Source organism: Vanessa tameamea, chromosome 13 (assembly GCF_037043105.1).
Source record: "Vanessa tameamea isolate UH-Manoa-2023 chromosome 13, ilVanTame1 primary haplotype, whole genome shotgun sequence".
In the NCBI taxonomy this organism is placed as follows: Eukaryota; Metazoa; Arthropoda; class Insecta; order Lepidoptera; family Nymphalidae; genus Vanessa; species Vanessa tameamea.
Window position 1 is genome coordinate 8,726,810 of NC_087321.1, and position 16,904 is coordinate 8,743,713.

The window sequence follows — 16,904 nt, forward strand, 5'->3', positions numbered from 1 at the left end:
CAAGCTATAACGCAATTAAAGAATAATTTATCAGACAATGATGTGTTAATTCATATAGACTTCAGCGAAAAGTACTCCTGTAAATACAGTGAAGAAATTCAAGCGGTTCATTTTGGCGGTGGTAGACAGCAAGTTACCCTCCATACAGGTGTTTTATATTTAAGAAATTCCGATAATGTCGTTAAAGCTCAATCTTTTTGTACTCTATCTTCTAATAATCGCCATGATTCAATGGCAGTGTGGGCTCATCTAAGACCAATATTCAACTGGCTAAAAGATAAAAAACCGAACGTCAACACTGTCCACCTTCTAAGCGATACCTAGTCCAGTTAGCCAATACAAAAACAAGTTTATATTCCATGTAGTCTCATCATTTGGAACTATTTTTCTCAGATATCACATATTTTTCACGGAACTATTCGGAACCAGGCCATGGAAAAGGAGCTCCAGATGGTGTAGGTGGAACGTTAAAAAGGTCTGCTGATCAAGCTGTGGCTCAAGGAAAAGACATAACAGATTTGACTGTTTTAAAAGAAATTATGGTTTCAAAATGTCCCTCAATAATGCTTTTTGATGTAAGTACAGCGGACATTGATAGAACAGATAATTTAATTAAGGAATCTGGTTCAATTTATACATTCCGCGGTACTCAAATTTATTTTCTTGATTAATATGCTCAAGTTCAGAACACTATCTTGTTATGACTGCTTTAAAAAATGTCAACATTTTCACCTCGGTTATTATAAAGGCTGTAAGTCTTTTAATATCAACACACTAAGAGTAGCGACACGACATACAAAATCAATGTTAAAGCCAACACATGCAGTACAAACTTTAACAAGCACCTGTGTACAAAATACTAGTATTTATAGATATAAAGTTGGTAATCATGTTCTCGCAAAATGGGATGGTGATGTTTATCCGGGTGAAATCCTTTCAATATGTGAAGATGGAGTTCTCATAAGATGCATGAAAAAGGGGTCAAAATGCTGGAAGTGGCCAGTGATAAAAGACGAAGAACTTTATGCCTGACAAGATGTTCTTCAAAAAATTGATCCCCCAAAGTTGATTAAAAAAGGCTGTTACTTTGTGAAAGAAATAGATAGTAACTTTTAAGTCAAAAGTCAGGAAAGACTGAAAAGTAATTTATGAAGAGACTGATAGGTCATATTCGTTGATAGAAGTGCCATTTATGTTTTTTTATAGTACTTACGGATAAAAATGAACATATCCGAAGCTTTATTAAATATATTTAGTTAAAGTAGTAAAATAATTTAAAAACTGGAGTTAACACTGTGATTTTTGTTCGACAATATTGTAGGAATTAAAATTTTGCAATAAAAAAAGTTGATCGAGATATTAAAGAACATTTTATTATCATTTAATCTGTAATAAAAATCATTCCCTTACTGTGCTGTCATTCCCTCATTTTTCATTTAAGTTACAAACCCCATAACCCCCTTGAAACTCGAAAATGTTAGTGACCAGTATAATCCTTAAGACAATTACACTATACTCTTTTATAATTTCAGTAGAAATTGTATAATAATAATAAAAATATTCCACGATATTAACAATATCTTTTTTCGATTTTTTTTGAGAATCAGCCATACAAGCAATATATTACCCTTTTCTACCCACTAGACCATCTTGCCATCATAAGATGGCTGAAGTTCGTGAACATTCTATAGTCGACTGCAGCTCTTGAAGGAGGATCTTTTAATTTGTAAGGTATTTTGTAGAACTGTCACCACTGTGTGACTAAGATATCTTGTTTTTACAAGTCAGCTATTATTTTTTGATTTCCGAGGCACAGGTGTAAAAACTTCCAGACTCTAGGACTGAAAATATTTCAACCGAAAACCCCAATATTTTTATTATTGGACTGACCAGGAGCACGAAACTTGGACTACGCGCTGTGCCTTATAAGCTACCTACTCGAACAATGAAGCAATTATATTTAATACTAGCTGTTACCCGCGGCGTTGCTCGCGTAGAATATGAATATATTTATAAATTAACTTAAAATATTATGTTAATGTAAGACCCCTATTTATATAACATGTGTATTTCAGCCCTTAGGGTAGAATATTCAGAAACGTTTAAGCGTTTCTGAATATTCTACCCTAAGTATATACTCATTTTTTATCAGTAGCCCAAAAATAAAGTCACATGCTTCTAACTTCAAAAATGAGGGTCTTCCAGACTATCCTATATACGAAATGTCAACCCGATTTCTCATCTTAGGCGTAAAATATTCAGATACGCTTAAATGCGAATCAACTCATTTTTAATCGCTAGCCCAAAAATACAATTTCAAGCTTCTAACTTCAAAATGACGGACTTCCAGACTAACCTGTATACGAAATGTCAACCCTTATTAAACCCTTTATAGGTTGAATATGTAGAAACGCTTAAATACATATCTACTCACTTTTAACCAGTATCCCAAAAATAAAGTTACATGTTTTTAACTTAAAAAATGACGGACTTCCATAAAAAAATGTCATCCCTTATTTCACCCTCTTTTTGTGGTAGAATATAAAAAACGCTTAAATCCTTATTTACTCGTTTTTAACCAGTATCCCAAAAATAAAGTTTCATGTTTTTAACTTAAAAAATGACGGACTTCCATAAAAACTGTCAACCCTTATTTCACCCCCCTTGGTGGTAGATTATCTAGAAACGCTTAAATATGTATGTAGTCATTTTTAATCAGTATCCCAAAAATAAAGTTTCATGTTTTTAACTTAAAAAATGACGGACTTCCATAAAAACTGTCAACCCTTATTTCACCCCCCTTGGTGGTAGATTATCTAGAAACGCTTAAATATGTATGTAGTCATTTTTAATCAGTATCCCAAAAATAAAGTTTCATGTTTCTTAAAAAATTACGGACTTTCATATATACTTTCATCCCCTATTTCACCCCCTTAGGAGTAGAATATGCAGTAACGTTTAAATGTTTATGTACTTATTTTTAATCAGTATCCTAAAAATAAAGTATTATGTTTCCAACTTAAAAATGACGGACTTCCATACAAACGTTCAACCCCTATTTCACCACTTTAAGGGTAGAATTTCCAAAATTCCCTCCTTAGTGGGTGTCATGATATGTTAGTTTATAAGTGTACAGCCTAAAATATAAGTTTTATGCTTCTAATTCTTAAAATGACAATAATTTCAGCAACTTACAACCCATTTTCAACCCTTTACAGCATTTTTTTCCAATTAAAAAGTAGCCTATGTCCTTTCTCAGGCTCTAGACTATTTGTGTACCAAATTTCATTTAAATCGGTCGGCGTGAAAGCGAGACAGACAGACAGAGTTACTTTCGCATTTATAATATTATATAAGTAATGGATAGTATGGATTAATAAACTACTTATAAACAATAACAATTCACCTACATACCTAATAAAGTGCGAGTGAGACTCGTGGACCGAGTTCCATGTACATATTTATAGGTATGTAAATAGCTCATACATCTACCAAAAGAGAACGATGGTTGAAGATATTTCCTTTTTTCAAGTTTTTTAAATTTTCCAATGTAAGCATAGCCCTGCTGCTAAGCAAAATGTACGCAGTGTGGGATTAATTTATATTGGTTTTTGTATAAGCAAATAAAAATAAAAAAATCATGATTTTCAGTTTTTTTTTAGTTTATTGTGCTATAATAACTATCTTCATGCCAAATTTCCAGTTTCTAGGACTACGGACTTTCAAGAAAAAAATACAATTTTGTTTTTTTTGAGTACTCGAATTCTCGTAATTTATATGAAATAAATAACTACACGATTACGTGCGTAATGTACCAACATAGTTGTTTATGATAAAAAATACGTATATTAATGTCATGTTATTTAATTAAATTAATTATCATTTTGAAGATAGTGATCAGGATTTCTATAACTATTAATAATAATTATTATTTTTAATAATAATTATCGTAGTAGAATTACAATCTGATTCACAATTTCATTAAAAATATATAATTTTAGAGGCGACATCATAGGAACTTTAATTATAATATAATTTGAGTGTATTGAATTCACAATAAGTACTGTGTTCGATATCAACATTTGTGATTAGTAACGAAACGATTAGTCGTTATATCAATAAAATTGTTTCACGATGACTGAAAATGTAGATTTGGTGCGATATTGATCTAGAATGACTATATAATTTATCAACTATGCATATTATTTAATATGGGAATTTTTAGGGTATTATTTTAAAAGTTATTTAATTAGTCTTCATTTACATTAATAAATAATTATAATGATTACTCTTCGACCATGATAATTTAATAACCTAAGTGATAAAATGATACTAATTCATTTACATATCCGACACAACAAAATTCAGAAACGATCACTGTCTTAGATACTTACAAAAAATACAAAAACTCTCTCTGATCGAGCACGGAGCAGGGCCCGCTGGATTGCAGTAATAAGGATTAAAAAATAAAAAATAAAAAAAATCACCATATACAGTATTTTTATATATTATATATTATCATATATTATTTATTATGGACTATTTACATATAATTTTAAATTGAAAAAAAAAATGTCAGTGTGGGCCACGTCTTCCAAGAAGACGACAAGCTCTAAGTCCAGCGAAGATCTGCTGATGTTCAGTAAAAATATAAAGCTCCATTTGGCAATCGTTCTAACGTCTCGAGTTCACCAACAAGATTCCTCCTCTTCTCAATTCCCGTCCGAAGGGTGATACCCCAGCTTTCATTGTATGGAAGCTTGAAGCGTAACCATGAAATAGAACGCGAAGGCTATGCTTGTGTAGGAAGCTGGCAATCCAGGTACAGAGCTGAGCTGGCAGACCGTATACTAGCTGCTTGAAGAGAAAGTCTTGGAGATATCGAGGCTGACAGCTGACGATTCCCGGCGTTTGTCGATAGTTCCCCCCAGTGGTGTGTTACGTACGTACGAGATCACCAGAGAACCGTTATACTGGCGATTATTAATTAGGCTATGATCCTCAAGGTAATGGATCATTTGGTTGTTTAATCCGCTCCATTACCTTACAAAGTACTGAGATGATAGCTATTGGCCCATAAAATAATCGTATATATTTTTTAGTTCGGTAAGATATAATCATATATATGTATGTCCATTTGTACTATATGATAAGCCGTAAAAGGGCTTAATATGAAATAAAAGTTACATAATATACTTATTCATGTGTTTTCGTGCGACTAATTTGGAACTTGTCAGTGACCTATCTTAAGATGCTTATTTCCTTCCACTAAAGAGATTTATTTGTCATCGGTGCAAACCATCTACTGGTTCTGATAATATGATTGATTAAGCGACTTTGAATTTTGGTGAATTCTGGAAAACTGGAGTAAGAACTTGCAAATATCACTTGTTGCGAGTAATTTTTTGATGTCATATGTAGTTGGACTGGGAAATGGGTCACCAGATAGTAAGTGGTCACCACCACCCATAGACGTTAGCGCTGTAAATTAGTGTTAACAATTCATTATATCACTTATATGCTACCAACCTTGGTATATTAGGGCCCTTGTGACCCTCACCCTTCTTCAAACCGAAACAAAACAATTTAGTATTGTTGTGTTTCGGTAGGTTAAAAGTGCACATGACCTAAATTGTAGAACGTAAATGAAGCAATAAAAAATCTCTTTTCATAATTCTAATACTACGAAGCACAGTCAAGTTATCGCAAAAAAACGAAATTCAACCCATTTTCCGAAATAGCGGCTAACGCACTTAGGAAATTTCAAGTTAAGCTTTTCTAAGCATAATACAAAAAATTCAAAAATCTGCCTTCTCGGTTCATTTCCATTTCGCAGACTTTTGTTTGCATATAATGACTGGACTTAATTAGGAAGAGCGTAACTAATGTTTTGTTGCGTCACCACGTGCGTGACAAAGCGCGATTTTTATATTTATTTTTCATATTTTATGTTATCATCTTTCCACTCCTGTGACAGACATTGCACGTGACTCAAGCATTCGATTCATAAGCTGACGATTATTTGTGAATTTAAAGCTCTTGTATGTGTTAGATTTTTTATATATAGCCTTAATACATTATGTCAGGATATTTTAAGATAATTTCTATTTTTTTATTATTTTATTATATTTTAAGGTTATAAGACAATAAAAGATTATATATGAAACACAAATATTTATTTAGCCATTATAATAGCTGTAGTAAAAGTAAAATTGTATCGATTAATAATTATAATAAAACCAATTACCTTAATCAAAATATACTTTATCAAGTAGGCTTTTACAAGCACTTTTGAATCGTCATTTAACAAACTATTTAAAGTAAAGCTACCACCGGTTCGGAATGTAGGTTCTCCGAGAAGAACCGGCAAGAAACTCAGTACTCTTTTTCAATATCCAAAAATACAGTCAATTTAGTTAGATACAATTATAGTAACTTTCTATATATAATACTAACTTTGTATATTGATAATTGCAAAAACACAATTCATATATTCACTAATAATTTAACAAGCAATAACAATTATATTATATCACAAAATTATATCGTACCTTAAATGTTAGCAGCAGCTTGCTGGTCCAGTATCAAAGTGAAAAGTAAAAGTAAAGTGTTCTGTACGGAGCTTCCATCACTTATATAAGCCTTACTACAAATCACGTGACTCACAATAATTAAAAGAATTGAATTGAAATTTAATATCAATGTTATCGACACAATTCAAAAATAACTTAAATTAAATTATTGTTATTACATAATTAATTAAAACATACAATACATAGTGTAAGCCTTGTTTGTAATTGTCTAATTATTTATTTATTTCTTACTTAGTCTGACACATGCATATTTTGCGTACTTTGGCTGTCTATCACAGCGTGATTTGCCTTTGTATCTCCTTCGGGTATTATAGAAATTAATCTGAGTTGGTCTTGGGTTGTTCAAAAATTTCGCGATACAAGTGTACAACGCTACTATAGGTATATTTATTTCTAACAAACGTGACAATTTTTTTTCATAAAGTAATTAACGAAAAAAAAAAAATTACAATCGTTGCGTTCAATATATGATCATAATTATAATTAAATAAAGTTCAATTATTATTAACTAACTACTTTGTAAAAGTATAATAGTATATGTGACGACGACGGAAGCAATGGACACCAACAGAGGATATTCAATTCGTATAAAATGAGCCATATGGAAGTTGATTGCACGTGACTGCACCAAGCTTCGAAGCTCGTTGAACGCACTTAGTAGCGGGTCATCTAAAACACAAAAACTATGAGTGAGCATAATCCATTAAGTCTTGTTCGAATACTGGCCTATCATAGGCCTTAACTACTTCTAAATTAATTACTAATTACTATGTAGTATATGCATATTATAGTAGACTTTCGTGATTCGGTTACCAAGGTTTGTGGAGCATTGGCGATGTAAGGTATGATTAATATTTCTTAAAGCGCCATTGTCTATGAGTGACGGCGACCTCTTACCATCACGTGGCCCATTTGCTCGTCCCCCAAGCTATATTATAAAAACAAATGCACATTGTGATATAAAACGAAATAAAACAGATGTGAATGAATACTTCACAAAAAAACCTCAATAGCTTATAGGCCCTATTCGGAGCTTATGTTCAGGTTATCAGTAGTTATTTTATAATTTAACCAATACTCTTGTTGCCTAGAACAATTGGTAGTAATAATATTTCGCAGAAAGCAGAACGAGAATGAAACTATGAATCTTAACTACTTTAATCGTTGGTAGGGCTTTGTGCAAGCCCGTTTGGGAAGGTACTACCACTACCACCTCAATATCATTAGATGTTCTACAGGCACAAGGGATATAACTCTCATATAACATAAATAAAATAACTACTTACCAAGGTTTCTGTCGATAATTAAATGATCCAACAAACAGACTATCCTTTCTCGCTGCCTATAAACACGCTCGCAGTGTTCAACGAGGGCGGTTATAACTACAATGCATGTCAGTATTCTCCAAAGTGTTGCTATCATGTTAAAGTATCCATGTTCATAGCCTGTAACCTAATACATAAAGCCAATGTTACACACAAATGAAGACCAGTATTTGTTTTGTTAGAGATAGTTTACTGTTATTATACAATAATCTTTCGATATAACCAACCGCATAAAACCGACTTAAGTAAAAATGGGTCCTAATATATGTATAATATAAAAGATATATATATTTTAAATAAATCATGAAGCTCTTGTAAGATGATTGGACTGTTGAGTTTGACGTTTGTTTAATTAATTTAATCTTTGTCCTTTATTTATTTTGATGTCATGTGCTATTGTTAATATATCGTTTATTTATAATATATAATTTTGTCGATGTGAACTAGTATTTTGGATGCTTTAATCACCTATTACCATATCATACTTAATATGTGCAATATTTTAATCTTTCAGAAAATAATTTTAATTCATTCAAATTAATGACCACTATTATTATATTTAGTAATTTGAATCATATATATATATAAATATTTTACAAACCTGCGATCCAATAAGAAGGAGAACTGTTAAATTAGTAAATCGCACCAAATCGATCAGTAAACTTAGACTGTTCATTAAAATCTGAAAAAAAAGTTAAAACAATTTTTATGTTTTTGTTTTTATGTTGTAATTAAAATGAAATAAATGTTCTTTACAAATAAATTACATATTATCAGCAATAGAATATAACGCAATTATGTAGTCACACATAGAACTGCAGTTAATTTATGTCTATAAAGAAAAGGTAACATAAATCATCCCTGTCGAACGGTACTTATTCCAATTATACGAAGAAATAGCTTTTGTTACAAAGGTTGAAAGTAATTTATTAAACTAAAAACATTTTAAAAGAGATAACCCGTTCTAATTTATATCAATCAAATCTTCGTATTTTAAACTGTCAACAGCGAAGACGCGTTAGGGAGAATGGCAAGCACTTAGGAGATTCTGCATTACAACCTCAAAATGGCAATAATAGAAATGACCATATTATGGACAAATTGGTCAAATACCATCCAGACCAGCTGAATTATGAATATTTTAAATAACAACGGTACGGAAGAAAAAAAGAAAAAAAGAAAAAAAAATTCATACACCTCGGCCATTACTATAAAAGTTCTCGTAATTCTTCGTGAAATGAAGTTCGTTTTTCTTGTGCCGTTTTTTGTCTTTAAATATATTTAAGGTTATAATATATGACATTCTTACCCTCATTCCATACATCTTGTTGATAAATGTTACCTGTTCAGTTAGCAACAGATAACACTTACTCAACCGTCTTACTTCCTGTCGATCTAGACACGAAATAATGCTTACTGAAAGGAACTTTGGTTTACAACTTTTTCTTGATTCCTCGTGATAAAACCAATCGCTCTTAGAGTCTTCGGTTATACCTGGAGTACTTTCTGTACCACAACAAAAACCTCTAACTATTTCTGCTAAAGCACGTAGTCTACATTCCACTTGCATCACGTTAACAGTTAGATCTATATTAGTGAGTATCTTTATTAATATGTAGATGTATGCGATTGAATAAACTGTGGTTATAATAAATCCGAAACCATTCGCCCAAATAAAGTAATCAAAGAGGCTACTTGAGAGCCACATGAACATGTAAAAGCCCATGATTCTGATAAGCCTCCGTCTTATTGGAGTATAATAGTCGGTACCGAGTAAGCCGTCAATATAGGCGTACTTCTTTATATATATACAACACAACTCTGCTCCATATTTATAAACAAAAAATAAATCTACCATATATTGGAAAATATCATAAATCATTTGAACGGCATCAGTATAAAGGACTGATATTGTTAAACGGTTTTTAACATATGTTATTTTATAATACAATGTTAGCAGGTTAATACAAGCGAGGACGGTAGCTGGTATGGAACTTTTGATGATTTTTAAATATGGATTTTTATATTTTTTTCTTTCACTATTTATAGAAAATATTTTAAGAAGACAATTCAACGGACTAAATATATTACATATTTCTTGCATATAGTCTTTATATTTAACATCTTTATTCATCATTTTTCAACAGTAATGCTCAGGGTAACCAAGGTATACTATGTTTCATGAATTCATGTTCATTTGAAAATACTTAATAAAATTGATTATTACTTAACTATGTCATGTTAACTTCATTTTACGGTAAATTGAATGAGCTTACACGTGCCTGTGTGAGCATTGTAGCGGAATATTATACAGCGTGTTGTATTCATTTAATTATGTCAAAATAATTTTTTTTCCTCAAATGAGTCGGTAAAGTAGATAATAGGTATTTTTTGAGATATCGATATTCTCCCATTTTTTTTTCTTTCTTTTAAAGTACGAATGCCGACTGCTTCTTAATTCGTAAAAATGAAAGGTGACTTCGAATTAGAATAATACTACATTATTAAAAATCGGTGGAGTACCTGCTTGTTGAGGTCGAAAGTGATTTTTTTAAGAAACACTCATTTTGAAAGGATGTGAATAACTAATACCTGGCTAAAATATTAGTTAATATTATTACATGTAATCTTAGGTTAAACAATTGTCATTTCATAATCCTTCTATTAAATATTTAATACAATCAAAATTTAGAACAAGATTCAGAATTCAAATCGATTGTAGAGAATTAATTTCCGGTATTGAATTACTTCTTTAATATTTTTATAAAGCATAAAATGGTTCCATAGGCTGGTTTAGTGAATCTGTCCCGAACTGCTCAATAATAAAGATTAAAATAGATTAGAATTAAATACTAATATAATTAAGTTGACTTATGAAATTTTGTCGTGTGCATCAAGGGTACCAACACTCAAATATAAAAATACTCAAACGCGCTCAAAAACTAAAAATTGACTACAACTATTGTGAATACTTACTTCATCAAAAATAGATTGAGCAGAGAATTTCTCATAAGGGAATAATCTGGCTGGTGTACCATTTATTTATTTGTAGTCAATAATATGATTTATTTTTTCAAACCCACAGACATAGTTTGACTATAAATGACTAAATCATTGGTGGTTATATAAATGTTTTCATATTTTTAGAGCATCCTAAATTGCGTGTTAAAAGACATTACGTTTATTAAAACAACGGTCAAGGGGGAGGTAGTAAGTAGAAAAACATCAATTCATGGTTTAATTTTTTAATAAACTAAAATCATTATAAGTTAAAAGCTTTTTGTTTAATGAATTAACAAGTACCTACCCTTTTTATTTGAGACATAATAATTGCTCTAAAAAGTACATAAAAACGAAAAGAATAAAAAAACTATAATGTTATATGCATACATGAAATAGGTGCGAAATTCAATATTATTATACCTTAGAACCTCGATTATCCGAACACTCAATTATCCGAACGATTACTTAATTTATCCAAACGCTATATTATTCGAATAAAGATACCTACCTTCGAAGTAAGATACCTGTTAAAACATTGTCTTTCGGATAAAAACGATCTCAACGAATTCGTGCTTAAAATCATATGTATATGTATTTTAAAATTAATATTCAAGTATGTTTAATTTTAACATATATAATAATAATATATATATGAAATAAAATAAATTTAAATAATATATATTTTAATATATAAATAAATTTGTTCAACAAAGTTATTTTGTTTTAAAAGGTCTTTATATAATCTCGTCCTCAAAAACCTGCGTTTTGATTATCTCATTCAATGGCCTACATTTTCTGATTCAATAGTAGCATTTACTCTTACTTGAATGGTTCATCTAATATGTTGTTATAAGTTTCAACGTTCCGACTTTTCGGATTTATGTACGTGGCAAACGCTTCCTAACAGCGGGTTAGGTACTAGAAAGAACCCAATAATTTTTATTGGAATTTGTATTCGGGACCTTCGATTCTATAACCTTATAAGCTAGCTATTACACCAAAAAGGCCTTTCCAATTATTCTGACACTGTATTAGGTTAATTGACATTTAATATTTTTAACAGCTGATATTATTAATAAACATGAATGTACATAGAGACAATATATCTTAACATCTTTATATAATCTTCATTAATAACTCTGACTCTATGACGTCTTAATAGACACAAATACTTATGTATGTACTGGAGGAACAGCTGATATATTATCTTTATATTTGAATTATTTAAAAAAATTAACGCTCTGTGGTAAGACTAGTGTCACATGTGGTTTTCTATTGTTTATTTTCTAAAAAAAAAATACTTGAATTTAATTTTATTTTAGTCTGGTCTATTATTAAAAAAAAATAGATTTTATTTTGTGGTATTAATTTCAGATTGTAATAATTCCGGTATTGTCAATGTTAGTTAGTAGAAGAAACTCAGATTAGGTTGATAAAAAATAATGAATTAGCTTCTGGAATAAGAAGAATTAACAAAATACTAGGAAATGTAAAGAAGTCAGCTCTGATTTTGTACCACACACCATGGGCATTGATAGCATGCAAAGTATATATCAACATATTTTGATAATAAGTTTTTTACACTTTTTAATGAGGTGTGCAATGTATTCAATTAGTTATTAATCCGTAAAATCATTCTAAATATAACATCAATAAAATTGCAATTTCGCATAAAAAGGATAACTTTCAGTATCAGTCAAATTATTATTTTTAATTTTTAAATTTTTCTAAGTCTTATGAGCAGTTTTCGTTTTCAAATTCAAAATTGTGAAAACTTTAAAGAAGGTTGCAATCCCGTTGACAATTTGATTATGTACCAACAGTACAGCGTGAAGCAATATCTTTGTAATTATTCTTGCTCATGGTAGGTAGCAATAAAGATGAGACTTTCGACTCTTTAATTGCTGAGCCGTGCCTTAATATAATTTAATTCAATTCCAATTAAATCCAATTTGTTGAAATTCAATCCAAAATTCTCGTAAACGGTAGTAATAATAATTTTATATATTATGAAAATCAAATAAAAAGTTTATTGTGCCTGTAAATTTTAACATAAATATGTTAGAGTAGGTGTAGGAATAATAATTGATATACACATAGATATCATACATTATTCAAGCTTTCGACTTGCGTCGTATTCGGCATTTTTTCTATATGTATACGTAGGTATACGTAAGCTATACGTACATATGGATAGGCTTAGATAGATTGAGCACGTTTCATTACACTTAATTCCTTTTCCTGTAAACCATGTTTTTAGTTAGAGGTAAGGAGAAGTGTCTTTGTTTTAAATAGTGTCTCTTAAACTGGATGAAATTAAAATAGCGCAGTTGGAGCTAGGTGGTAAAATTCGAAGGAACGCACTAAAATTAAGTAAAAAAGATTTAGCTAGAGAAAATTAGGCGTCCGTTTTCATAAGATATAGAGCGCTTTTTGACATTATGATTAGACTCAAAACTATACATTTTAATTAATAAAAACAAAAATGTTGGTTACAGATCCTTTAGATATAGTAGCCATTCAGGCATTTTTTTTTAATGATTTTACACATTTTGTTTGTTCGTTAATATTTACGGCCTAAATTTTAGGCATTTATTGTATAGTGAGGAATTAGTTGTACGTCATGGGAATAGGCAACATTAGTTTTTTAGGGAAGTGGTGTTGCCACAAAGTCGAAACTATTTGACGGACGTATAAAGATGGCCGTCTTATTTATCATTTGAAAGCAAGCCATTTTTTGTGCCATAGACAAATTTCAGTGATAGGTAAAGAGTAACCGTTAAATAACAGCATCTATATTTTAAGAAATTTAAGTTTAAGCCCTTTATTAACACATAATAAAGACAAATTAATAATTACAAGGCTGTATAGTGCCTACACTTTGTCTTGCCTGCAAAAAAACGAAAGAGTTAAGACAAAAATGACAATTACATTGACAATCATGATTCATGAATCAATCAATCACAAATCAACTTATATTTACTATTTGCGTAAATAATTACTATAGTCAGGGCCTGTTTAACACGGATATTTATAGCTTTTATATTAAAAATAGATAATTATATTGCTCCATTTCTATGATAAATTAATATTATTATTAATAAGGAAGGGTATAGTGGTAACGTAGTGCAGTTATAAGTAAACACCTATAAAGTATGTTTGTTCTAAAAAATATAGGCAGGTTTAGATGAAATGTGGTATTTTATTAAGGTCACTCTGTTTCAGAATTTCTAATAATGGGTGGTTGCCGATGTACGTATCGTAATTGTACAGTAAAAACGGATGGAAAGACACATATGTTTCATTATCCAGTGTTTGAGAAAGTAAGATGCCACCAGTGGCTTGTGAATGCTCAACGACTTGAGTTTCTTGATCTTAAAGTTTCCCAATTAAAAAATAGAGTAGTCTGTCAACATCACTTTAAGGAGGAAAACTTTATGAACTATAAGGTAAATGTATATATTTTTTACTCTGTGTAAATCATAATTTGGGCATGAACAATAACAGACAAAACCAAATTCCTTTTACAAAAATTTCCTTCGTTGTGAAAGGTTAATAAATATAGAAATGTTTATATTTTTCAAAACATCTTATCTCTATATTTATCTTATCAGTCTGATCTATCTTAAATTTATCATACATCTCTTGATGTGGATCCTAATGCTATGACATGATATTATTTTATAAATGTAATAATTGATGGCAGTTAAATGTTTGCTTTGGATTCACCAGCAATCTTCGGTAATGATTAACAAGTTACAACCAATTGGCCATCTTAGTTTTATATGTATATATTATTAATGCCTTGAATGAAAAAGTTATTTAAAGTTAACTGTAACCATTTGAATTAGTTACTATTCTAATATTAAAATAAGTTAAAGAGTAGGGACTGTCCCCGGCTTCGCCCGGTTGCAATTTATTAATAAAGAAAATTATGTGATATAAATTTAATTCATACCCTATAGCAGCACTCGGGACTAATATCGCTTTTTTCCAGTGAAATAGTTTTAGAATTGGATCATCAGTTGCAAAGAATACCCCACTAAGAATACACACAAACAAACAAATGTTACCTAAATTTATTGATATAATGAGTAATTTTTAAGTTCTATCTTTAGCTGTCTTATGTTCTAAATTTTCTTCCTATTATAATTTAAAGATAGCTTGTGTTATATAATTATAACATAAGCTGTTTTGAATCTGGATCTAATATTTAGTTTCACATCTTGAAATGCAAATGTAATGCATGTTTTATTTGTGTTCTATGTATTTTGGCATTGTTTATCAGCATTTAGGGATTAACATACAATTGCTGGTTGTATCTTATTTTTATAAATTAAAAAAAAAACCTTTTTCAATATTGTTTTCACTGAATGAATTGTAGTTGCTTTGAATTGATTTTCATTCTATTTACAGAAAGACAAGCTGACATTTGATGCTATACCTACAGAAAATGGACCCTTTTGTGATCCCAGTAAATTTGTAGATTCATCTCAGGAGATGACTAAGTCATATCCTAATCTTATACTTTTGGAAGATATTGAAAATGAAGTTATTTTTAATGATAAGAAAGCAAATTTTTCCTTAAAATATGGAGATTTTCTCACAAATGGAGAAGTGATGGACTCCACATCAAGATATCATTCGGATAATATAAATCTCTCGAAAGAGAACACTAATATAATTTCTAAACCTAAATTTTATTTAAAAAATGAACAAGAAATGAATCAACAATTATTCAAACCACGCTTTACTACATTGACATTGCCTTCAAAGAGTGTTAGTAAAATGCAGCCACAACCTATGCTAATAGTTCCTCCATACACTGATTTGAGCCTCGATATTGAAGGAGGCAAAGAAATCATCCAGGAGCAAGGTACTATAAATATTTATGAGCCAAATCCTTCCAGTTACAAAAATAACACACGTAATGCCAATAGCTTACTACACTTAAACACTACTCCATCACAACATAATAATGAAGTTTTAGTAAAAAAAGAACCTAAAGTTAAGATTTTGTCTGAAAAGAAAATTGAAATTCGAGGGCCTATTCCAGTTATGGGTAAACTAGAAAAGGTGCCGCATTCTATCACCATTAATATCCCTAACAGGAAGAAAGAAGAAAATATAAGTGATAAAAAAGGCATAAACAATCCATTAGTCAAAATTCCATCTGATAAATTGAAAATTTTAGAAGTTCTAGATGTAGAGTTTAATGGAGTACCAAAAACTGATGTTGCTACCGAGGTTCCTAAACCAAAGACAATAGAAACAGATATAAATTACGTCCCAGCATCCCAACCATTACCAAAAACACCACAAATTAAAAATAAAATTACATCAGAAAGAAGTGCAGCCATTGAAAAAAAGAGAAAGTTTAATATGAGGATGAAAGATATATTAGAAACTTGTCTAGATAAACTAGATGATTCAATAAAAGTTAATGATAAAAATCCACCACCTGTAAAAGCATCTAGCAAGTCATTAATAAAGCAACCTCAACCAAAAGTAACAGATCAACAAGTTGGTACTCATTTAGCCAAAGAGCAAACTTTACCAAATGCACAAGAATACACTATTGCATATTTAGATGCTAGAATGAAATCAATGGAAAGGGCTCTGTTAAACAAAATAGAACAAAACTCACAGAGAATTTTAGAATTAAAAGACTCTTTTGGAAATATAAAGACCTGTAAAGAACCCAATGACAAAAAAAACGTGAGTGTACAAACCAGTATCAATGAAGATTGCTATAAGAAGTTTCTTTATCAGGAAATGTCTCAATATTTAAGTCCAGATTCGAATAGTTTAATATATGAAGAACTCTTCATCAACAAATACTCCGTAGTCGATACAAGTCCACAAAGAAAAAGGCGAAGGAAATATATATAGCTGTTATTATATTGTATTATTATTTATTAAGGTGTATGTACAATAACTGTTTCTATGAAATAAACTATTAATTTACGCATTTTCAATTCTG

General features: G+C 30.3%; 2 protein-coding genes across 3 annotated transcripts; one reads left to right on the forward strand and one right to left on the reverse strand.

Moving 5' to 3' along the window:
• Positions 1-7,101: 7,101 nt before the first annotated feature.
• Positions 7,102-9,831, reverse strand: LOC113403309 (uncharacterized). Its single transcript, XM_026643808.2, has 4 exons — positions 9,228-9,831; positions 8,520-8,600; positions 7,880-8,045; positions 7,102-7,262 (listed from the first exon to the last, which is right to left on the reverse strand). The coding sequence occupies exons 1-4, from the start codon at positions 9,798-9,800 to the stop codon at positions 7,102-7,104; spliced, it is 981 nt and encodes a 326-aa protein (XP_026499593.2). The 5' UTR covers positions 9,801-9,831.
• A 4,037-nt stretch (positions 9,832-13,868) lies between these two features.
• LOC113403346 (uncharacterized) lies at positions 13,869-16,899 on the forward strand. Of its 2 annotated transcripts, none has more exons than XM_064216807.1 (3): positions 13,869-14,044; positions 14,147-14,370; positions 15,338-16,899. In XM_064216807.1, the coding sequence occupies exons 2-3, from the start codon at positions 14,158-14,160 to the stop codon at positions 16,811-16,813; spliced, it is 1,689 nt and encodes a 562-aa protein (XP_064072877.1). In that variant the 5' UTR covers positions 13,869-14,044; positions 14,147-14,157; the 3' UTR covers positions 16,814-16,899. The 2 variants fall into 2 exon arrangements, with proteins under 2 accessions (XP_064072877.1, XP_064072876.1); XM_064216806.1 differs by having other exon boundaries at positions 13,876-14,074.
• Positions 16,900-16,904: the final 5 nt, after the last annotated feature.